Source organism: Lepisosteus oculatus, chromosome 5 (assembly GCF_040954835.1).
Source record: "Lepisosteus oculatus isolate fLepOcu1 chromosome 5, fLepOcu1.hap2, whole genome shotgun sequence".
Taxonomy (NCBI): domain Eukaryota; kingdom Metazoa; phylum Chordata; class Actinopteri; order Semionotiformes; family Lepisosteidae; genus Lepisosteus; species Lepisosteus oculatus.
In genome coordinates, this window is record NC_090700.1 from 31,498,383 (window position 1) to 31,523,808 (window position 25,426).

Genomic DNA, 25,426 nt, shown 5'->3' on the forward strand with positions numbered 1-25,426 from the left:
AGGTTTATTACTACCTATGTCTACCAAGTAAAGGGGCTTTGACACTCGGTTGTCTCTGCGGATTAACTCGTCCCTGTTGACATTTATAATTCCTTGGGCTTACCAAGCATGGAGCGAGAGGAGTCCAATGGTCTGAAGGCTCTATCGGACGTCCTGTAGACGTTCATCAATCTGTGCCTTTGACTGTCTGCATTCTTTGGCTTTTTGGTTCGTTTAATGCAGGAAAACAGTCAGCAACTGCATTTGTTCTGTGTAAAATTGGTTTAGGATATTTGACCCCATCTGATTTCCTGGAACAAATAATGTTTGGCACACAAACACGAGCAGAGGAGTGCAGCATGAAGAAAAGCGCCTGTTGCAGATTTTGTCACTCCTGTTTTCCACCACGAATGAGTGAAACATGCAGGAGGGACTTCAACCCCAGGCCAATACAGAAAATAGTACTGTACTTGTCTTAAATGTTTTAATAGTGCAAAATATAGAGAAATGGAATTAGGAAGACCATAAACCACACCCGTAAAAACAGCATACTATACTTAGTGTTCCTGAAATAAACCTACAGCATCACCCCAACAGATTACTCTGTTCAACATAAATATTGCTATTGTAATCATAGACAAACGGAGATGTTCCATTTTCTAATTGCTTGCAATTCAGGGGTCACAGGGGAACTGGAGCCTATCCCGGCAAGCACCAAGCACAAGGCAGGATACACCCTGAATGGGACACCAGCCTGTCTCGGACACACATGGGCACAAACTCACACCAGGGTCATTTTTTTCTGAATGGCCAGTTAACCTGCCAGTATGTCCTTGCACTGTGGGAGGAAACCAGAACACTGGTAGAAAAAACATACAAACACAGGAAGGGCATACAAACTCCACACAGATAGCACCTCATGTCTGGAATTAAACCCAGGGCCCCGCGCTGAGAGGCCGCAAAGATAACCACTGCGCCACTGTGCCACCCCTCCTTTAAACTTCCCTTGCTAGAACTGCTTCCTGTTACTGTACTGCCTTGGCCAGTCTTAGCCCTTAGTCTAATAATCTGTTCTTCACAGGTCCTCTCTCTACAGACATGCTTGAGTGGTTTAAAACGAAGGCCTGGCAGTGTCTGCATTAGTACTAAAGGGTTTCAATTTTTCATCAGTAGGAAAAAAAAAAGAGGTAAAAATAGCCCTTTTTCAGGACTCTGGGCAGTGATCTGAGGTAGAATTAGTCCTTTTTTATGAAGATTATATCCCTGCCATTACACAACAGCCCAGAGCTAAGACTCTAAAGAAACTAGCACACATCAAAAACTACAAAAAGCTCAATATTAATGTTAATACTGATGGCTTTTGTCCTCAAAGCCATGTACAGGAACAAGAGTAACTTGCAAACAACTATACACTGTTGATGTACCAAATATCCTTTGTCTGCACTGTGCAATTTGTAAACATATTCTATATCTTTTATGTTTGATACCACAGAATTCAGACCTAACCTCAACTCCTGAAATAGACTTTTGAGTTCTATAAGAACTTTAATATTTTTTATAATATTAGAATTCTATTATTCTATTAGAATTTGAGAAATTTTCAAAATCACTTTTGAATCTGAAAGAGATTTTTACTTTTTAAAATCTCCTACTTCCAAATCACAGTTTTCCTCCATATATCTGCAATACCAATATCCAAAACTGAATAAGTGGTGTCTAATAAGGTGACAGATCAAGACTGCATGTCAGTAAATGCCCAGACATGTAAAGACTGAATACATCTTGTTTAAAAATATTCATATTAAACTGAGAAGTGCCATTTCGCATACTGTTGTAGAACACCACTAGCTCCCAAGAAAATAAGTAAAACAAATTCTTTGTCAGATCTGTTCATTTCTCAATCATTACCTTGCAATTTATCCCACAGCCGACACTTTTCAGGAAGCAAAATACGTTGGTCCTGAGTTGCACGTGCTTGATAAAATCATTTTTATAGCAATTTAGACTCGCCTATCATTTTTCCCCATACCTAACGATTTGGCACAGCCAATTGTATGCGTTTTCAAGTCTTGATTTGCAGCACCAAACCCCGTGACCGCACACAGGAGAGAAAGAGGAAAGAGGAAGTGCAGACGGATTCCTCTGACCTGCCTACCTTCAAGCCACTCATTTTTAACATGTCACCAGCAACATAGTACTGTACTGGAGGATGAGCTCCAGTTGGAGGATCCTCAATTCCTCACTGCCTGCAACACCCCAAGTTGCCACAGGGGTCACTGTGTCACGAAGACCCAATAGAGACCAGGCTGACTGAACTGAATCCCACCCTACAGCACTGGCCAAACTGCTCCCGCATGGGAAACCCAAATCAGTCAGCTGGCATTGTGACCCATACTCGAACTTGCGACCATAGAGCTAAGGTGGAGTATGCACCCGGGTGAGTGCCTTTACCAGTCGAGCCATTTGAAGTTTGTGGTTTCTAAAACCAGTCTGAATGTTTACTGCCAAGGTAAACCAAGTTAAATTTAGCCATCCAATCTGATCATTTGCTAAGCTACCATCTATTTTTGTCATTTTACAGGCCAGGAAAATCAGACCTACTAATGGAGAGCAGTGTGGAAGGTAGACAGAGATGGGAAAAGGAAAAAAAAAACTCCGCAAAGGATTTAATGCGTCAGAACAGGGGTGGAAAAAAATGAAAAAACTGTAAATAGAGAAACATTAAGTGATGGGTCAAGAACATTTTTAAAAAGTTAAAATCCCCACATTACTTACAAAAAACAACAAAAGTCTAATTATTATGGTTCCATTTCACTATTTTGAGTCCGTCAGATTGAGGAATCAGATGTACACAGGTACATTCCATTACTGAGTTCGCTGGGGGAATGCTAGCTAATTGCTCCAGCCTGTCAATTAACTTACACAGTGAAAAACAACGGACAATCTAATAGGCAATTAGTTTTCATCTAAAGACGCAACTTCAGGGATGCATCCTTACCTCGAGCCACTTTGGAAAACACAAGAACAAACCGCTTTTTTTAAAGAAGTTAACTTGCCTGCAGAAGACCTAAGCAAAGCCAAATTTGAACATAGGTCAGCGCAACCTCAGCACGTTCACAACACATTAAATAAACCAGCACTGTGCAACAAGAATGACTTATTTCCCAAATTGAAACAAAAAAGTTCTCACTATTTTTTCTGGCTGGTGCTTTGCAGCCATTTTTATAGCTGGGTAATTAACTGGAACAACCGAGGTGAAGCACCTTGCTCAAAGGTAAAACAGCAGAACTTAATTTCTATATATTTGTATTGCATACAATAAGATTTACTTCATTCTAACATATTATATTCAAGTCCGCATGTTCTCACCCTAGTTTCTGTAGATTTCCACTGCGTGCTTGTTTGAATGTCCCACAAAAGTTATTTTGACAGCAGACTATTCAGGCAGCACATGGGGTGTGGGATTTTAAGAATGGATTTAAAAAAAAGGCTTATGCCAAACAACAACAACAAAAATGTTCCAATCTTGCAACACTTTAGCTAAAAAAAACTTCTCACATTTTCCATTGGCAGCATTTCTAAGCAAGAAGAAAGGGCCTCAACATCAGATACGTTTACGGATCGGCCAAAAAAAAAACGTTTATAGAAACTCTTGCACATTACAGTAAGCTAACAGGGTGCAGATTACTTTAATTTGGTCCAGGTATGAAGAGAGAAATTTCAGTACATTAAAAGAGATGTTTGCCACTACTGTGCAATAGTTCCTTGTACCAACAGTCCACCCTGACCGAAACTCTTCTCTATGTGGTCATGCTACAGAACGGGTAATACAGGGATCCTGCAACAGGAACATAATTAGAAACGGACAATTGTTTTAGTTTGGTTCACTTTTTGAAACTATTTGCTGACTGTCAGGTTCTACTTAGCTCAAACTGCAAAAAAACATCTTTAAGTACCCGTGACTGGAAAAAAACATTTTTCTGTTCGAGCTCCAGTGCCAATATGAATATTTTATCTTTGGCTTCCAGGTTAAGACAGATTTGAGACTAAAGTCACGTCAGAACAGATCTTTTGCTTTCCTGATCAGGGTTTGTAATATGGTGTCTTGTACAGCAGACAGTGGCATTTTTCATCACTGCACTGTCATCTGAGCTTCGGGGACAAAAACGTCATATCAAGGAGATAAATAGGGCTTCCAACACTGGGATGAATGTGCTTGAGTGGCTGCTTCTAGATAATGGATGTGAAATTCTCACCCATTCATTGAGGGCCACAGACTCCAGATTTTATTGCACTTCAGATATTGATTGCTTACCTTATTTGTTTAAAGAAACTGAAATTAATTCACTTCCGGTAAGGCTCTCTCCCTCCGAAGTCCCCCTCCTCTACCAGTGCATGTCAGTGATCTGGCCAGCAACTAATTCTGTATTTCTCACAAGCAGATTATATTATATAGCATACTAGCATGACAACATATATTTATTAATCTAAACTTGCTTTCATGCAACATATATGTTGCATCTGAGGTTGGACTGGGACTATGGTGTTTGGCACAGTTAGTAGCACCTGAAAGGTCATGCCAAAAGCCTGCTCTCCCAGAATCCCCTCTGATCTCTCCAAGATCTCTGATTGCGCACAAGAACCCAGACAAGCAACATCACACTCTCAGACTTATTATACATTGTAAGGCCAGTTACAGGAAATAAAGACGTGCACACACTTTACTACAGATGACCAGGTGGTTTAGTCAAAATCATGGCACTGGTAAGGCTGGGGGTGTGAGCCTTATTTGGGGAAAAACAACATCTGGAGATTACAGTAACAGGACAATTTTGCATGCTTTACATTAGTTAAACTAAATTGATTATTTCATTTCTCCATGTATGCTTTCCTGATCTCACTGCAGAACAATTCGTCAACTGCACTTTCACATTTCTACACTTGTCAGCGCCACAAGGGAACTGAACTAATAACTTTAACCCCACTGCACCACCCCTGTGTGAAGACGGAATTCTTTCTTCCACAACACAAATCCAAAACACCCTAAAAATCAAGATTGTGAGTTCCCCCACTTGCACGAACAGGAGATATCTAAACAAGAGGCTGCATTGAGAAAAGTCTTCAGTAAAGAACACAGACCTATAGGCAAAACCTGAACTTTTCGTGTCAAATACACGAGTCTCAGCAGTTTCTGAAGAGCGTTGCTGCTGCTCTCCTGCAGGTCCGATAAATCGCACTCTTCAGTACCGGATAAGAGCGCAACATAACCTCGCCTTCCCCTTTAGACTAAGGCTCCGTTAATAGCAGAGCCCGGAGCTAAGAGTTTGCGTTTAGGAAAGTTTCGCTGTCAGCAATACTTCAGCAAACTTAAGGAACTACCACACCCTCGCCAGATTCGGGTTTCAAGACGAGATCGAACTGACAAGCAAGAAGGGAACTCCATGACAGCGCCAGTTCGAGCAACAGAGATACTCCCTAACCCACAGCACTGGTCGCAAAGCTTGCGCACAGCGCTCTTTCGCAATGCAAGCCAGTTTTTAAAAATCGCAGCGGTAGCCGTTTCCCTTTGATTAAAATCTCTTAAGAACCACCTGTGAGAAGTGACTCCATACATTTTCGTTTCACAAGTAATATTTAACTCGCTTTCCGTTATTCCCAATACGCAACCAAAACTGCTCTCAAGGGGAACTAACCCCATTTCTAACTAAGCACAGCGCAGTCCACGTTTGAAGACATCAATACAGCTTACAAATAAGGGAGTGTCTGTGGCTGTCCTTAGAATTATACATTTCTAAAGGTGAAGGTACTGTCCCATTTTCTGTGCACCACAGACTGCGCTCAGCACTTCACAACTAATATTTTATAAACATAAAAATCCCCAAGTATTCACTAATTTGGCAGCATAGCGCATAATTGCACACCTCTCAAATACAGTATGTCAGTTACAAAGTAGAACTCATTTACGGTTTTCGTGGCGTCAACTCAATTACCAGCTACCACTTAGTTCAGGTGTTATACGGGAAGATTTTATTTTGGAAGAGCTATGTCTGTCCATGCAAACTAGATTGCTACGTTTTACAGCACGTTTCCCCATCTAGAATCGAAATACCACCTACCTGTTTTGGTACGCAAAACTGACAATTGGGTCTCGACAGTAAGTTTGTCTTTGTTTTCAGTCTTATTTGAATATTCCAATTTGATTACTTTTGCGCAATAGGCGGCTTCATTTGATAAGAATATTCAAAGCAATGACTAAAACAAATCGAGAGAGAGAGAAAAGAGTCGACAATTTTTTTTTTAAATATACAGTATCGATATCAACCCAGTTACTTGGCACTAGGGAGGGGGACCTCTTTGAAACAGGAAGTCGTTTGCAAAATCTAACCTGATTTACCAGCTACTTAACACCAAAACAGGCCCTAACGAGGAACTCAAATATACAAGTTCGCCAATAGCTGTTGACTATGAAAAGGCATACCACAGTGTTCCTGAAACAACGCGATCGCCCGAGCATAGGACATTTTACAAAATATATTAGATACTGTTCTCCATAATCCGGATTCAAAGACGGAACTAACTTGGCTTCATTCCTGTCAAGTACAGTTAAACCACACTTTTAGCCTAATCTAAGAAGACTGCAACGACATGTAAAATATAACACAGTGAAGTGGGTACAAACCTGTCTCACATTTTATAAAACCTCAAGATTATTATTTTTTTAAATAATGAATCATTTTAAATGATCATGCAGCGGAGCAGCTGAAAACACAATTTTGCATGGTTGAAAAAAGTAGGAAGTGCGCGGAGATGTTGGGAGAATCGACTCTGGGGCTTTTTACGTCTCCAAAAAACGTAATCTGCAAAATGGTTGCCCACAATTAAATTAAAAACATTTAAAACCAGCTCCCTACCTTCTCCTCATCAGTAAGCTGCTCCTCAAAGTCGGCCATCTTGGCTCCTCTGGACCAGCCCCAGTATGCGCTGCATCATGGGAAACACACAAGCCGTCTGCAGTCTTATTATTTTTAAATATGGCCTCTTCAAACACATCAAAAAGGTAAAAAGGGGGGTGCTACTGCCGACTATTGGTCATTCTGCCGATTAATACATCTTAAAAGTCTGAAATTGACGCTTAATATTTACACCTTTTCACTTTAATTTATCGTCGTAATTTTTGGTATAGTAATACATTTGTTTCAGGTGTTAACTTGTACAGTGCTTTCAGAGTTTACTAATCATCTTTGTACTGTATGTTTTATATTTAGGTGTTTGTGTTTTATTGGTGTATTAACTGACAATTCTCTTCCTCTGTGTTTTGCATTTTTTAAATCATTTTCAATTTTATAGATCAATGAAGCTTTTAGCAAATAATTATTTTAATAACTTTATTTTATATAACATCTTTAATGGCACAATCTCAAGAGTTATATAATAAAATAATCAAACAAAAGAGACAGGTGTGCAGAAGTTGTGACAATATTAAAAACTGGAGTATGAAAGTGGGTTTTATGACAGGATTTCAAAGTGTTGACTTGCATGCAAGATTGGATAGGAGGTCATCCACAGCCTTGGAGCAACAGAACAGAACTCCCAGTCTCCCAGTTTTTGGAGTCTTGTATTGGGAACTGAAAGAAGGCCAGAGATTCAAGAGCTTAAACAAGGTGCAATGGGAGACCTCTAAGGAAAGCTGAGATGCGCCTTTAAGTGGCTTTGGTCAACCAGTAGGTGTCACCCTTTCCCCTGGTCCATAAATTCCAAACCAATGCTTCAGTATAGTTTCCTCCAAGGACCGGCTGGTACTGTAGGTTAATTGACTTGTGTAAAACTGACCCTGGTGTGATTATATGTGCATGCCCATGTCTATGTGTGCCCTGTTCATGGTGTATTCCGCCAGGAGTCCAGTGCTCCTCAGGATAGGCTCCAGTCCAACCTCAGATCCTGAACAGGATGAGTGGTGATTGATGGTGATGCCAGAGTATACTGTGCTGGAGAAGGAGTCACTCTTTAGATGAGAAATTAAACAGGGGATGATGGCTTCATCATTGTAAGATCCATGTTTGAAAGTGTAGGGCTGTTAAACCTGGTTTGAAGGCTATACTCCACTCTGGGGCCAGTCTAGCCTACCTGACATTTTCAGGTGGTGACGCAGTCTCCTGTGTAGTGGGACTGCCCAGATATGATGGCCTATATGTCACACCGGCGGATGAAGTGTGTTCTTATGTAAAGCGCTTTGCAATCCTTTAAGATTGAAAATATGAAGGAAATGAAATTAGTTCAAATTTAGGCTAAATGTACTAACGTACATCCATTCATTTTCAGGGTTCTCAGGGGAGTCGGAATCTGGTCCAGCAAGCAACGAGCACAAGCCATGGTATGCAAAGACATGGCAAACTCTGGGGTTTTCCCCAGAAGCCGATAAGCCTGTCAGTATGGTTTTGGATTGTGGAGCACCTGGAAGAAATCCACATGAACACGTACAGGCAGCAATCTAGGTCCAGAATTAAACCCAGGGCCCCAGTGCCAAGCACTGCCACCCTACCGACATACTATTCTGCACAAATCTTAAGTGGACAACTATGATGTATAGTGGATTATGCTATAACTTATAGGTGTCCTTAAAAGTTACTTATACATGAAAATGGCTATTTACCTACAGACTGTTACATTGATGACTTCCCTCCCCCGCTCCCCAATAAACACCATCACAGACACAAATAATTGTATTCAAAAATCCAGATATGTACTATAGAATTCTCCTCTTTTGCCAGTTTAATCTTGTTAGCTTTTTATGGTTGTATAAGTATGGTTGTATAAGTAGGCATACATTGAAAATGTTTTTCAAATGTTTAATGGTATTTGGTAATTGAATGATTGAAGGGAGATGACTATCACTCATATCTATAATATGCCATCAGCCCAAGAAAGCCAACATCTCACTATTTGTAAAACGCAAAACATTTGAAGGACACTTTCAAATACATTTTAAATCCTAAGTAAGTGTCCCTTTTCATTTGATCAAAATTAAACCAAAATGTTAAGGTCATTTATTTTGAATATTAGCAATCCAGTTAAATGTAAATACTATTTCTGCCATATCTCATCTGAACTGTCTTCAGAGCCATAAAATTAAATCTTTTAACGTTTACATCATAAACATTAAAACCAGTTTATTTTATTTTATATAGTTATGATAATAAATGTGCAATATTTTGTATCATTAGTACAATCAGCATTATTGTTGGGAACAAAACCAGGCTGGACAGAGAATATACTGGGACAGTAACATACATTATGGTTTCTCATCCAAGATAAATATTTATTTTCTATAAATGCTTAAATCTAAAATAAGGGGCACTGTAAATTAAAAAGAGGTGAAAACGCCTCCCAGGCGTCTCTAGGCCCACAGCTGCAAACGCCTGACGTTCACCATTTAAAATTAAATAAATATATGACGCTTTAGTGACTCCACACATTGGCTGTAGCAATTCTTATCAGCTAACAGTACTGCAGAGGACAGTCCTCCACTATCCCATAGTTCCTGTGTTTATATTTTTTCTGGGTAAACATGGCGGATGCAAACAACAGTAGCTCATCGTCTCCCGGATTTACGGAGAAATTAAAATCCTGGCTCTCGTGGTCTTGGACTTATTTATGGGTCCTTTGGTTTGCTATGCTGTTGGCTCTAGTCTACATTCTCCGGAGCCCCCTGAAGCTACAGGAAAACCTCGCTACAGGTAAAAACTGTTGAATCAGATGATAAGGGGAGCTATCTGGAACTGACAGGTTTCAGTTCGAGCCGAGGGAAATTTGCAAACAGTTACTTTTATACGATCCGGGTGGAGTGTGCAACTGTATTTCTGCGTCCTTTAAGCAGCCCCAGTACGGAGAGGTGTTTATGTCTGACTGTCAACTTCACGTTTGCATGAAAGGAGATTTTGGTACCGGTCTGTACTCCCTTATGGACACACTGCCTTATGACAGTTCGACCGATGTTCCTCTACATCGGAAATCGTTGCTTTTCCAGGCCTTTTCTACTTTTCGTAAAGTGAAAAAGACAGTAAGCGCCATTCTCACGTTAATTCATTCTATTGTAAACACGTAACCCAACTAACTAGCCCATTATATACAAATGGTCATCATATTTCTAACATACTAACTTGCAAATAGGGATAGAACTATCTTAAAGTATTCTCAGTATGACACCTCTTGAAAACGTCATTTGTTGTGTGTATTAGTGTGTGATGCACAAAAAGTGTCCATGTAAACCTTTTTCTTCATCAGTGTGTAACTCGTATCACTCCTAACACACTTGTACTCATCTACCACACTGCTTCATAGCTATGAACAGTATGTCAAACAAGATATTTAAAAGCTACAGAATTGCACAGAGATATTGCATTTGGATTGGTCCTTACATTATGATCTATCATAAAAATAAATAATAATCTTTGATCCAAATTTAATTTCATTGAGTGAAATAAAAACAAATCAATCTTTTGTATAAGCCAATCTTAAATTCATGCCTGTATGATTTGTAGAGGACAAAATATAAGATTTTGGTACAGAATACTTTAAAAGTTGGCCTATATAATGGAATAGAAAGTCCTAGTACACATTAGAGCTATCACTATACCTTGGTACCAGAAGGCATTGTGGTATGTATCTGTTAAAAAGAACTACAGGATTACATCTAAGGATCTACAGAAGGTACTTATACAAATGCACTGATGAACGTATAAAGTAGAATAGTTTTATATTATTATATATGTATGTTTTTTTTATTTATTTATAAATATCCAGCATACTATGATGCCTTTATGAAAGTCGTTAACCCGTAAACTTGAAATGTTTCAAGCTCCTCCTCAGTGGGAGTCTTGTCGTTTTCCCTAAATCACCCTTTCCCTTGTACATTTCTGTACTGACCTCATAACTAAAAATAAAGAGAAGAAAGTACATCATGTGATATTAGTCTTTCTGCAGAAAGTACCTCCTGAATATACTGGTCTTGGGTGAAAACAGAACAAAAATCCAGTAGAGTGGGAATGTTAAGCACTGAAATGCCTGCAGTTTAAGGTGAACACCTTGCTAATCAGCCTTTTTCTTTCCAGTGTCTGTGTTCCTGAACACTCTTACCCCCAAGTTCTATGTTGCGCTTACTGGAACCTCATCACTCATTTCTGGACTCATTTTGGTGAGCGCTATCTGCTGCTTTAGACAAAAATGAATTGGTCTTTCAGTTTATTAACAATATTTTACTTGCATTGTTGCTCTCAGAAATTGATGCTTAATAATTCAAACAGAAAATGATGAAACTGTAGAATGGATTATCACCATACAACCGGCAAAGTTTGTTAATATGAAAGATTAGCTTAAGACCTTTTTATGATTAATTATGCATTTGTTCTTGTAGTGTTTTGTATTGTAAACATAATTCCCTTAGCAGATATAATTACTGCATCTTGTATTCCTTTTGCTGTTCATATTCTTTGCCATGTAAACAACTTGAAATGTCCAGCATATTATGATGCCTTGTGTAATTTATAGGATCAAAATCTAAAGTTTTTATGGCTCTATGTGTATATATATTTATAGTCCTACTGTATGTACATTTTACAGTGAAGTTTTTAAAGATATTGTACCTTGGACTCTAGCACAAGCTACAAAAAAAAACAAAATAATGACTTGAGCCTTCTGTGGTTACAAACCTGGAACAGCAGTGGCGAGCTGCGTTCCTTATTCTAAATACTTCTTTTCCAGATATTTGAATGGTGGTACTTCCGCAAATATGGAACCTCTTTTATTGAGCAAGTCTCTGTTAGCCATCTGCGACCCCTGCTGGGCGGAGTGGAGAATGGCAGTCCTTCTGGCCTGTTCTCCTCAGTTAATGGAGAGACAGAGTCCAGACCGAATGTTTCAGGTACAGACTAAGGCTGCTTTAGAAGCCTTTTCCTCCTGCAACTTTTTTTTATCACAAACACTGGGGTCCCTGTTGTGATTATTTGGTCACCAGAATTAATAAAAAAGACTCCTGCACTTTGACCTCAGCAGAATGAAACACATGCAGTGTTTGATATAATGGGAGCACTCCATTCTTGTTGTAGAAGAAGGAGAACCCCTGCCTTTGATTTTACAAACTGCATTGTGTATCAAAACAAAAATCTCAATTAGAGTGTGTTAGAGTGTATTCATAAACAACAATGGCTTAAAGAGACTAAACTATGCAAATGTTACCTTTAAAAGATATAATATTCCTTTTTCCCTGATCAGACCACAGTACTAAATTGAGAGGTGTATGCTCTAAAAAAAGCTATTTTCCTTTTGTTGTAATGCTGTCTTGTTTCTTTTGCAGAATGCAAGGTGTGGAGGAACCCATTAAACCTGTTTCGAGGTGCAGAGTACTGTAGGTGCGTTTCTGGCAGCCTATATATCTGTGCCAGTCCCTAGAAAGGGTTATTGAGAGTATGAGAAAGTTTGAAAGGTGATTTGTGTGATGCAGACAGGTTTTATTTTTTATACTCCTGTTGCATTTCTAAATTGTAACAGCTCACAAGAGCTTGTGCTTCCTCATTTCTCTTCCTCCCCTCAAGACGGTGTCTGTTGGTGATTCCATGTTAAGATGACGCATTTGCCTGCGATTATCAGAGACAAGTATCATGTTTTAAGGGTCAGTACTGCTCGGGTAACAGGATATTTGCAGGGTCAGATTAAGGCATAGGCAAACTGACCAAGCAGCTAGGGTCAAGAGTTCAAGGAAATCTGATCAGATAGGCATTAAAAGAATTGTCCATATTTTATACAGAGATATTTAGAAAATAATGTCAAAAACATTCTACCTATAATATAAAAACATTAATTTAGTTAATTTCGGAGTCCTCAACATAGATACAGCATACCGTTTTTGAGAGCAACAAAGAATAAAGAAAATGAAAAGGATGAAGGTAGATGATGTAGAGGGATTAATGGAGGAATTCCTTACATCGGTAACATCATGTTTATCTCAGCCAGTGGAATGGCCAGAGCCTGTTTCAAAGGCACCAGGAGTGGGAATTAAGGGGGTTTGACAACATAGGATCTTAGTTTGACATCATCGCAACAGATATTGACAGTAGTGGAAGATGTAAAAAGAAGTCTAACATTTTTTTTCACAAATTATTTATCTGACATGAACTGCGATAAACTGCGCAACTATTTCTCATCAAACTCTGTAAAACATTGGAAATGTTTCTGTTTAAATGCTTGCAACTCTGTTACAAACTTTGGAAATGTTTCTGCTTCAAGAGAGGAAATATAAGAGCTGTAAAATGAGCGAGAAACATTTCTTTAGAAATAAAAAGGAAAATGAAAGTTACTGATGAGGGAGTGGTTAGTATACTTTCCTTGATTATGATGACTTGATCAAGGAATTTACCTTTACTGTGAGGACAAGTTTTCTTTGCACATTTATATCATTGCAAATTCAATATGTCTACCATAAACTTAAATGTAATTAAATTGTGCAAAGAGGATAGTAAACTTATGTGTGTCTTTGGGCTTTTGATGGATATCAAAATATGACTGCTGCCTTAGAGAAAAATGGGGATTAACAGAATGGGGGCCCACCAAAGCCTTAATCTGACCCTGGATATTTGCATATCAGATGTGTCTAATCTAAACACATCTCCCCTCCTTGTTTTGTATGATTTCTAGGTACACCTGGGTGACCGGAAAAGACCCTCTGACATATTATGATATGAATCTGTCTGCACAGGATCATCAGACATTCTTCTCCAGCGACACAGAGCAGCTAAGGCCTGAAGATACAGGTATTATTTTTATTTGCTACAGTGAGGAACCAGAGGAAACCCCCTTTCAAAAATAAATTGCACAGATTGCATTTGTTACCCTCTGCGTAAAGTACAGAAGAGTAAATAAAGGAGACAAGGTGGTCCAGCAGTCAGGCTAAAGTTTTTTCTGGAGGTTCCTGATTCCTAGATCTGCCTCACTTTCTGTTACTCAACTTCCCTTTGCTCCTTACTTCATACACCACTGTAGTTGATGCATACTTTTTTACAGGTGCTTTGCCTATTTAGTAGCTTATCCATTCGATCCTATGAGCTCCACACTGCATACAATCCCCTGTTAAGGAAGATCACATCACAAACACCTTTTGTTGTAAGGTATGTACAGTATGCTCGTCAAACGTATTGCAGTGTAGATTGATTTGTTGAAGTTGTTATCTTCTTCAAATTGCAATATTGACAGTCAAATGGTTTGAGGGTGAGGCAAAGTGCTAGCCCTGTCTTTATGAGAACACCTTGGAAACTTGACTTAAAATAAAAAAAAATGTCTGCAAAGAAAACAAAGCCCCATACAAACCTGACAGCAAGGACAGTGAAAGTTCAGATTGTCAGATGGAATTTAGATCCTTATTTGTGGTTATAAACAACAAGTAAACACCAAATCATATCTGCCTGATGTACAATGTTGTTGTTTTTTACCCAGCTAATATTGGATGCTGCCACTCTCCTAACCTGTATGAATCAGTGTGTTTCCGAGTATATTAAATGCAACTCTGCACAGCCCTGCTGTACCTAATTTAAAGCATTGCATTCAGATCAGAATGTTAATGCTACACACACTGTGGATTATAAAACACTAAATGTGGGAAGTCCTGCTCACTTACACAAGAATTACAAACGATCACATTTAATTTCAGCACAGCTCGCTTAAGTAGCACCATATTACCAAAATTATTGTGTTTGAAAAATCTGCTGTGATATTAATCATACTGAACACCTGCAATTTAAAATTAAGGAAAACCTTAAAACCCTTGGTGTAAAGAAATTAGGATGAAGGAAAAGAAGTATGTTTAACCATAATTGCATTCTTTATAATATTTTTTAACACAGGAATGTATGACCAGAAAGTACCAAGAAATATCCACTTAACTAGAAACAGAAATGGAAAAGTCTTCTATATGATCATACCTATAAGATAGAACGAAGAGGGGATTAGAAACCTTTCATAAATGATTGAAAACGCATAATTTTATGTTATGAATAAGTATGTTTTTCATATTAAAGCAAATACAACACTGAAAAACAGATGCCACTTTGGCAAGGACATATATTACCATGTTCATGCTAATTATAAATACATACTGTAGTTTTGAAGTGCTCATTCTGGGGAAGCTGGACTTCTGTGGTTTGCTAGATGTGAACTTTAGATGGTGGGTGGCCTTTTTAAGGCAGGCAAGAGTTCATGGGTGTTTGATTACCACTCCTTTAAATACTACAAGACGTGCTCCAACTCCTCACTGCAGCTCCACGCATTCCGCAACCCAGACCTGTCAAGACACATCACATCTAGAGGGGCTTGACAGTCTGTAGGGTTAATGCAAAGCCCAGTGAGGTTAATGCTAGTGACAGGCTCTAATTGGACTGCCAGGGGGCTTAATTGAGTTTTCTATATACTTCCAGGGAAGCAGACTATGGCCTTGTTGGGAAAGACTCCACCCTGGATAATTGTCTTTACCTGAATGATATGCATATAGAGGGATATTATTCTTTCACAAAGGGTTGGTATCCAGTATTTTGCAAGGTTGCAGTGCTGATTTAATCAAAACCCCAGTGCTTTTAGTTTACAGCCTATTATATGGAGCTGTGATAACTGTTTAAAGGATAAGAACAGCACCTGCTTCCTGAAAGTGCATTTGTGAAGTTTACCTGAAGAAAGAAGAGGGAAATTGTTGTTAGTTTTAGAAAAGGGAACTTTAGTTCAACGTGTGAGCTGCTTTGCATGGAAGTGTATCAGGATCTAGTGGAATGGAGCTGGGTACCACAACTCACTACACTTTCCTCTGCTGCCTTTGTACCCTATACCTGAATTTAGGCAAGGAGTTATTGGATTGGACAAACTACATAATACAGCAGATCATATCTCCCAAATGCTCCTCTACATACTGAAAAGAAATAATATGGGGTTGTATTTCAGCATTCTACTATAATGCTGCACAGAGCTGTCCAAAATAATTGACCTGAAAGTGTTTTCCATTGAAAGGTTTAGAGAGGCTCTGAGTGAATTGAGTAACATTGAAAGATGACACAGCAGAATTCTGTTAAAAGGTTGCGTTATTATGTACATCACCATGTGTCACTATAAGTGTTTCGGTGATGTGTCTGTGTATTTTCCTTACATCCATACAATGCTTAAAACCCAAGTTGTAAGTCAGTTCTACTTACTTTTAAGATGTCATGCAGCACATGTATAGTATGTGTCCTTAAAGCAGTTGTCTGTCTCATGCCACCCCCAGACTCTGAAAAGAGTTTAATAAAAGACAGACTAGCACACGTGCCTTTCCAAAAGTGCCTAAAAAATAACCCATGAATATAAGAACCTCAACACCCAATCACACGCTATTAATTCAAGCTTAAAACGTCTTTTGGAAAGGCAGAATCTGTTTTAATTATGTTATTAGGTCTGGGCTTGCACTGAAGTGGGTAGTTTGAATTGAAAAGTGAAGCATAGGAAGACCAAAGGAGTATCTCCTGCAGATGTCTGTAATTACCAGGGCCTGGGGCCAAAAGGATTAAGTTGCCAAGGGATTCAATTGTGTCAGCTCCCTGCCTGCCTCTCAGCATTATGGCTGACACCACCATCTAAGCTTCATTAATAAGAAGCCCCAGACTGCCTTACTGGAACATGCAGATGCAGCTGCTAAGCTGTATTTTGGTGCTTATTCCTTTGTAAGTCTATGTGAGTAGTGGCACATTGAATTAAAAAACAATGCTGTTCATACTCCGTGGCATTTAACAGGCTCTGTTACCATAGAACTGAGCCAGGAAAGGTGTTCCATATTTCTGATTCGGTAATAAAAATCTCCTGCCTCATTTTACTCAGCAGCCAAAACACCCAGCACAAAATGGATCAGGATCCAGCAAGTGCCCTGTGCATATATTGTCACAAGCACAGATATGCAGTGGGAAAACTGGATAATTTTAATTTAAAAATCTACAGTATAAAGACGTTTTTGGTGTTACCCTCCCCCATCCACAACCCCCCCCCCCCCCCCCCCAAACAACTAAAGTAATTGTCTTGAATTGGCTTGAATTCAGACTTATAAATAACATTTAGTGATATAAAAACAGTTTGAAAGATGGGCTAGTGGGAATAAATCCCCAAATTTACAGATAAATAAGTATACTGAATGTTATTCAAAGAAGCCTTGAGAATATACAAAAAGAAAGAATTGAGAATACAGTATTTGAAATGAAACTCCAAAAGTTGACATTGCGACAGAACAATACTTAAGTGGCAAAATTCTTTTACACATCTTCCTACACATTGTTTCTTCCAAACTACTTTATACTTTTTATGTTGAAAAACTGAGTGAAGAACATTTTAGAGATTAACTGATGTCGCACTCCTGCCTAATGTGACTTTTATAAAACAGGGGATTATTGTAATAATGCAGAAGATATGAGAGAAACTGAAAACAAGTTCACATCCGAAACAATGTGGCAAAAAAAAAGAATGACATTTTAGCACGCAGGCTTTTCAGCTTAAGTCTCTTGTTATTGCTCTGCAGTAAGTTAGCTTGTAGAAAAGATCCAGGGCTTTTATTTATGTGTTTTCACGGGGGTTTCTGAAATGTTAATGCTCTCAAAGTGATGCAGAAAGCCTGGAGGGAGAGGAATCCTCAGGCCCGGATCAGAGCTGCGTACCAGGCCATCGAATTGAACCACGAGTGAGTACGCTCTCTCTCTCTCCACTCTCCTTCTTTAAATAGGTAATGAGCCTAAAGGCAGGTGAGAAATGAGAAATAAAACAGATGCAAGGGAACACCAGAGACACAGAAAAAGGTACAACATTCCCAGTCATAGCCAGCACTCCTAGTTTGACCCAGGGTTTCGATAAATTGGAAGTGCTGTGCAAACCTGGAGTGCAGAATGTGCAGAATCTACTGCATGGGAATTCCTACATGGATTATGTGTCTTGTGTGGGTCTTATGCACGTACACACTCTGGGAAAGAGTCTGTATACAAGTCCTTGGGTTCCAAATGGCATATTACTTTTGATTTTGGCTAGACGACTTTGGAGAAAAGTGATGAATTTAATGAACATCTTAGAGATTAATTGGATTTAGACTCCTACCCAATTTGACTTCCATAAAACACTGGATTATTATAATAATACAGGAGATATAAGAGAAATGGAAAACATACAAGTCAATGAAACCAGGTTACGTTTCCCTAGGGCTTTCCCAGAACCAAGTTTGCACCTCCATTTGTTCTGAATGAAGAAATAGTATGGTGACCAATTATTTGTTTGGCAAATCCTTAATCAAGGGTTGTGTGTTGCTTGGGTTTCTGTTTGACACTGAAGTTATAGATCCAGTCAGCATCTTGTATGTCCTCTCTCATCTGCCATATTCGCCTGGCCTGCAGGTGTGCCACAGCCTATGTACTACTGGCCGAGGAGGAAGCAACCACTATCACAGAGGCAGAGAGGCTATTCAAGCAGGCCCTGAAGAGTGGTAAGAGCTGGGATCACCGGGCTGCCCTTTCAGCACTAAGGACAGCAGCACTAGGCCCCATTGCTGGCCTGTTCTGCACTGTTTCACCTGGCGGCAGGCTTGTTTTCAGAGGAATGGCAGAAGTGAAAGCAGTCCATTCATTTTAAAATGCAGGACCTTGAAGCTGCCCTCTGTCCTTAACGATGTACAGGTAGATTAAAGAAATACCACAGTTCTGGAACATTCTCACTATGGAGTTACAGTATGCTTTCTCTATAATTACTAGCAAATTGAAAAGAAGCTTCTAGAAGAAAGTGACATTTGGATTGATGCGTGGTAATAATATACTGAGACTTTGAGCTTTTAATAAACTATGCATGAATCCAGATCATGCATAAATCTATAAATGGTGCATACATTATTTTTAGAACACAGGATGATATGCATACCACAGGTAACTGGTTCTGTGTAAGATGTTGAATTTCTTTCTCTTCAGCTGGCAAGGACACCAATGTTTTGGTTTACATCAAGCGCAGGTTGGCGATGTGCGCTCGCAAACTGGGAAGAATTAAGGAAGCCGTAAAAATGATGAGAGATGTGAGTCAGTTCTTGTAAACTGCTTTGGGATGGTCTCCAGCAAGTCTAGAATTTGAGTAAACTCAAAACTGACTTTTTGTACATCTGATTGGTCTGAACAATTTAAAACACTTTCTTTTCTTTCTTCCAGTTAATGAAGGAATTTCCCCTCCTCGGAATGTTAAACATCCATGAAAATTTACTGGAAGCACTCCTAGAAATGCAAGCCTATGCTGATGTGCAAGCTGTTCTTGCAAAGTATGATGGTAAGGAGGAAACAGTCATTCCATTACTGTAAAAAATGAATCATGGAAGCAGTATGGGTCTTAAAGGACTTAGTCTTTATTTTATTTGAAAATTGAGTCTCCATCATTCTTAAGATAACTGAAAGGAAGATAAACATTACATTATCTGCCTCCTCATCTTCCAATAAAAGCACTTTTGCATGATTAACCTACTTAAATCAATTACGAGGCATAAAGGAGTAGATTTAGGAAACATGAGAACTCTTTGTAAGACAATTGCTGCACTACACAAATAAATTAGAAATGTATCTTTAATCCAGCTAACCTCTCAGTTATTAGATTAATTGGGAAATAGACTTCCATGTTATCTTTAGCCAGTGAGGAAGTTAAGTTCTACACACCAGGGTTGCAGATCACAATGAGAGATTGAGTCCAACAAAGATTCAATATTAGCCAGGGAAGTAATGTGCAGGAGGTCTTTCTAAACTGTGAATTTGAATATCTGTAGTACCTTGTTTTACTTGATTGCTTAAAACTTTTTTTCCCTTATTTCAGATATCAGCTTGCCAAAGTCTGCAACCATATGCTACACTTCTGCACTCCTCAAAGCACGAGCAGTTTCAGATAAGTGAGTATGGATGTCCTCACAGCCAATCAGACAGACACAGAGAACCTGGACATTTTGTTGATAAGCTAAATAATCAACAAGTAAACGAGTACCATCCACATAAATGAGCAGACATGGGAACATTTGTCTCATAGAGCTTCAGACTGCAGGACTTTCCCACTTGTGGTCCCCACTCATTTCCATTACATATATTATCTATAAAAGTAAATACAAAAATAAAAAGTGAATATCATTACTTACTTTTCGGTTTCTGTCTTTGTTTTCAGATCTTTTATACCATGTTTTTGCTGCACATTTTTGAAGTCCAGTTTCTAATTATTTAAACAGTGCTGTCTCCATCTGCTGTGTGTTCTTTCACCACCATCACTTCAAAAAAGAAGTAACAAATAACAAGAAAAAAAATATGTAATTGTGTGCTTGATTTTTTTGTGTGTGGGAAGACTCTGAAAAACCTTGTTCAACCGAATTGCTGTTAAAACGTTTAATGTTTGTTGAAGATATCCATTAATTTGAGGATATGATATTAGTATGCATGTCTATTCATCATTAGTATAGCAATGCAGAAAACACAATTTTATTGAACGTCCTGCATAATAGGCTGTGGGCTTATGGTGTAAATAAACTGAACATATGACAAAAACTGATCTAGGGCATGGTTTGCAAACTTATAGTGTTCCTTGTTTTGTTGAGATAGGAGAATTTATTGTTGGGGTATTTCACATACAGTGTTGTCATTTAAAATGTCAGAGAGGGATCCAGAACATTTGTCCCATGTCTTTGTGTTATAAACACTGATGCTTGTTTGATTCTGAGGGAAAAAAATAAACATCAGCTGCCACAATCATAAGTCCAAAAAAGAGATTGGTTACCATTGCACAGAAGTGTGATCAACTTTACTACTGAAAATGAGTACATTATTTTAGTCCAACACACTTATATCTGTACAGGAATGTAGTACAAATTGACAAATTGTAGCATGCTGTATATTTTGTATATGTTTGCAAACATAGTGTCAATACATTGAAAACCTGAAAATATGTCAAAACGTGTTAGCAGAAGGAATAAGAATTATGCCCTTCTCTAATTCTTGCCTAAACTACACTTGCCTCTCCCAGATTTTCCCCAGAAGCAGCCTCCAGGAGGGGCCTTAGTACTGCAGAAATGAACGCAGTGGAAGCCATACACAGAGCTGTGGAGTTTAACCCACACGTGCCAAAGGTGAGTGTCTGTGCTTTGTTGGAGACCTCTGTGGCAACAACAGTGCACGGCATTGCACCTTCTGGATTTCCCATCATGAAACCTAAAGTCTGCCTTTCACCCCAGGAAAACACTTTATTACAGCAGCAGCTGCTTTGTTCTTGTCTGTACACATCTGCTCCGTTCAAGCTCTTTTCTTCTCTATTTTCAAGGTTGAACAGAGTGTTGAAACAAAGACCTGCTAGTAGAGGGGAATTGCCCTGTCGTTCTCCAAACCTTTGTACCAGTGGTATCAAATAGCAATTTGGTGCATCAGGCCAGCATGTTCTCGGTGTTCTGTGTTATTCTTTACTACTTGTGTCATCAAGTCTAATTTTGACGTGATGTTTCTAATTCTCAAAGGTCATTAATAAAAGCTTTTCACAGAACAGTCAGTCCCCCATGACACTTTTCCTCTGTGATGACTCACTTCTTACATTTTAGACCGTCAGTAGGTGTCACTGTTTTATAAGAAAAAATAAAATAGCATTACAAATTCTGCTCACATAAAAAGGTGGACATACATGTGGTAGTAGGTTTTTTTTTTTAATGCATCCCATTGTTTTTATGCAAAATAAATCCCCTGTTCCCAAAAGGCATGGAATGCTTTTCTGGTACTTTAAACATTTCACAAAAGTATCCATGACATGGATACATAACATTGTAGCTAATGAACATTTGATTAGCATTTTCCTGAGTTTTCCTGTTGAGTTTTGTCTTCTCTGCATATTTCTGTTGTGGTATAAATTTGACTGTGGTTTGCAGTGCCAATGGAATTCATCTAGTTGAAACAGCTCACAAAACATGGAAAAGTGAAAATATAGGGCTTTCATATTACTGTTTATTAAAAAAACAAACCATTTCATGTTAAAACAATCTAAAAGCAGAAAAATGGCATAGCTCTGTATTTCCAATATTCTTTAGGAAAAAGTACCACTGGTACACCAGCTCCCATCTTTTAGTGGCTTTGTGCAGAACATTGTGCAACATGAATTCATTCTGTCCCATATAGTCTGTGAGCGTTTTTTTTTTATTTTGTTTAGTGAAAGAACTGGTTGTGGTATCAATGACGGTATTCGGTTTGGAGTCCACTTTATCTTAACCTGTTCGGTACTTGAGGTGTACAAACAAAATCTGTGCTCCAAATAACTTCTCTCCGTAGCTCAGATACTGTAGCTTGGTAATGAACTGTGAAGCCCCCCCAAAAAAAGAGTACAATCTTTTCCCATTCAGTTTTATGTCCTGGAACTAATTTGCCTGGAGAGTCAGAGGATCCACTGAGGTATTTAATTCTGACTAACAGCACCACCTTGCTGTGCTGGCAGCATTTCCCTGTTCCAGGGCTCATACTTTCTAGCTGTGTAACATCCCTGTGGACTGCAGGCACGCATCTCGAGGCTGCCATTATCCTAATTAATTTGCTGGATGGAGGAGGCTTTAGTGTTGGCCCCACCAGACTGCAGGAAACCCTGGTCCTTTTAATCCTCCCCCTCCAAATAAAAACAAATAAAACCTGCATCCCAGTTCTAGTACAATTAAAACAGGAATGAGACGCTTTAGGATTTCTAAATACAGTCTTCGATTTTTTCCCTAACAGCTGTGGAATAGTTAATGAGCACTTTGGCAGGGCCTGTAAGGTTTCGAAAGAGGATGGAGAGCATCCTTTTTGTGAACTGAGTGGCGCTTGAGTCCTGACTAAAGCTAGGAGACAAACGTTTTTCAAAATGAGTGGCATTTCCACAGAGAAAAAAACAATGCCAGCAACTTCGTAGAATACAGTTTGTAAATAAAACTCCTTGAGGATCTCTTAAACTTGTTTTAAAATCAAAAGGCATGACAGGCTCATCAGATTCCTCTTATTCACAACTTTTGCGAAGTTTTCACGTTGATGCCACGGGACTCTGGGACTATATACAGATGGTGTGTCATACTGTTTCTCAGTGTGACTCTTCTGTCTTGTTTGGCCTTGATCTAACACTCCGCCACTGTGAGCCCATTTTGTCCCATATACCCCCATGGCCGTTTCTGCTGTCAGACGTTCTTGTTAGATCTGTCTGAGTAAGTCTGCAGTTAGAAGAAGATCAGAAACAGGCCACATTAATCCTTGGACAATATTAATCGTGAGGAAAACTGTCTTGGCAGTAACCAGAGCCACATTCAGATCATGTAAGATGGAAAACAGATGTTTCAATTCCAATTTTATACAGTATATGACTGCACTTGTAAAGTCTTTGAAATAGAAAATCAGCCTTTTCAGTTTTGAAGAGGAGCCATTTTTGCTTCAGATGCTGAGCATGAAAGAATCTGTCACGAAACGTACAGGCCTGCATGTTTTCATCTGGCTGCTTATTAACAAGAGCTTCATCTGATGTTTTTAAACAGCCCCTTAGATATTGCTCTCTGGAGTACAAACATCCCAGGTCTGTAATACAGGGGATGTTCACGTAAAATAAAAGACACTCAAGGGCAGTATCACCATCTCCCTGTGTTAACTGGCAAGGAACCTTATGATCCCTCACTTTTAACAAAAATGTGGCACAAAAGAAGATTGCATGCACCTAAAAAGAAACTGTCAGGAACTGTTCCACACCAACATCTTCTCTTTTTACAAGTGGTACCATGGCCCAGCTGTAGTGTTCTCTTTTTACAAGTGGTACCATGGCCGAGCTGTAGTGCACTGGTGCAGAAACAGCTTCTTTTTCAATGTATGATTCTTGGCTTTCTTGTGAATGCTCTGAAAACCACACATGGTCCATTTCACTTGAATTGTTTTGTACCCTCTTACTTGGTAACTCAGGATTACCTCAGCAAAATCATCAGTTAAAGATATCCTTAGTATCACAGTATTATTACAGCACAAATGACTTCTAAAAAGAGAACCCAGGTGACAAAGGGGGCTAAAACAGACTTTCTGAAAAAAAAAAATACTTTTTTCATAAAGGATTACAGAGTAACCTAACAAAAAGTAATCATAAATACAAAAACAAAGGACTGATACTGCAAAGGGCAGAAAATATGGAAAAGGTGTGGCTTGGTTTCCTAACTTAAGAATTTGTTGTGTTTTTTTTTAGTGTGTTCTTCTATTTTATTAATTGTTGACATAATTAAAGAAAGTAAATCTAACAAGTGTTAATGATAAACAAGAAAATAAATGGTATACAGCCTGGAAAGAAATTAACAGTCAGCAGTTAAAATGTTGTTACCTTTAATGATAGCGATGATGGAGAGACTTAAGGCTATTTCCTGGGCAATAGACAAATCAACAAGGCACATTACCAGTTGACTTCCTTTTTTGTGCTACTGTCACTAAATTTATCACAACAAAACAAAAACTTGTGGTTATAATGTTTTTTGAGACTTTAAAGACTGCTGCTTGCTCTTGTCTTAGGTGGTCTTATGGAGGAGAAAAGACATCTGTACTATACTTCACCCAACTTTCCAGTAGTCACAGCAAGCCGTGAACAGAACAAAAGTTTGACAGTGAATAAGCAGATCAGTGTATCCCAATGCTGTGAACCACAGAATTTTGCTTTACTACTTAAGGTTATGAATTAGCGCATCAATAAAAGCAAACTATGGAAATCCTTAAACATTGTAAAGAAAACATTAATCCTATTGCACATTAAATCAATGATTAGGTAATGTTCTTGCTTAATTTGCTCATTTATGGAGATTGTTTTGTATTTGCCACTTAAAACAAACAAAAAAACTGTCACTGCAATTCTATACCTTCGGTACATATACAGTATATAAATCCCAGTTAATAAGGATTTTGACTTTAATTGTGCTCTTAAATTCCTTGTCAAAAAGAGCAAATATTAAACTGATACACTGACTGGATTTTAGAATGGAAAGGAATTAAAATGTTATGTTTCCCAGGTTTCTTTTTCGTCTTGGAGGCTTTGTTTAAAGGGGTATTAAACCTCTTGAAAGGCCTCGGAAATCACTCATGGATTTGCAGTGAATGAGACCCTTTATCTCTGCATCCACAGTATGGAGGAGCAGTCAGGGTTCTGGACTTAAAATTGGAAAGTTTGGGGTTCAAATCCTGGGTAAGTACCCTTGAGCAAGGTACTTTACCCGATCTTTTTCAGTAAAATACCCATCCGTACTCATCCATCTGCTTACATTTTTACATTACTATTATTAATTTGTGTCTAACACAAAATTACAACAGACACAATAACAACGTTTGCTCTATGCTTCAGTCAAGACGGTAAATATCTTGCCAAACTTTTACCTGATTAAGTAATTGCAGCCCTTCCTTGG

General features: G+C 38.7%; 2 protein-coding genes across 2 annotated transcripts in view; one reads left to right on the top strand and one right to left on the bottom strand.

Annotated features, from left to right (window-relative positions):
* The window catches only part of LOC102685795 (capping actin protein of muscle Z-line subunit alpha 1), a 33,743-nt gene extending 26,756 nt beyond the window's left edge, over positions 1 to 6,987 (bottom strand). The window contains exon 1 of the mRNA XM_015342327.2: positions 6,891 to 6,987. Coding sequence (XP_015197813.2) covers positions 6,891 to 6,929 — 39 coding nt within the window. The 5' untranslated portion in view covers positions 6,930 to 6,987. The remainder of the gene's footprint in view (positions 1 to 6,890) is intronic.
* Positions 6,988 to 9,510: 2,523 nt separating this feature from the next.
* The window catches only part of st7l (suppression of tumorigenicity 7 like), a 35,006-nt gene continuing 19,090 nt past the window's right edge, over positions 9,511 to 25,426 (top strand). The window contains exons 1-11 of the mRNA XM_006628299.3: positions 9,511 to 9,713; positions 11,088 to 11,170; positions 11,737 to 11,896; positions 12,329 to 12,383; positions 13,666 to 13,781; positions 17,626 to 17,704; positions 18,405 to 18,493; positions 18,969 to 19,069; positions 19,200 to 19,314; positions 19,849 to 19,921; positions 21,037 to 21,139. Coding sequence (XP_006628362.1) covers positions 9,545 to 9,713; positions 11,088 to 11,170; positions 11,737 to 11,896; positions 12,329 to 12,383; positions 13,666 to 13,781; positions 17,626 to 17,704; positions 18,405 to 18,493; positions 18,969 to 19,069; positions 19,200 to 19,314; positions 19,849 to 19,921; positions 21,037 to 21,139 — 1,143 coding nt within the window. The 5' untranslated portion in view covers positions 9,511 to 9,544. The remainder of the gene's footprint in view (positions 9,714 to 11,087; positions 11,171 to 11,736; positions 11,897 to 12,328; positions 12,384 to 13,665; positions 13,782 to 17,625; positions 17,705 to 18,404; positions 18,494 to 18,968; positions 19,070 to 19,199; positions 19,315 to 19,848; positions 19,922 to 21,036; positions 21,140 to 25,426) is intronic.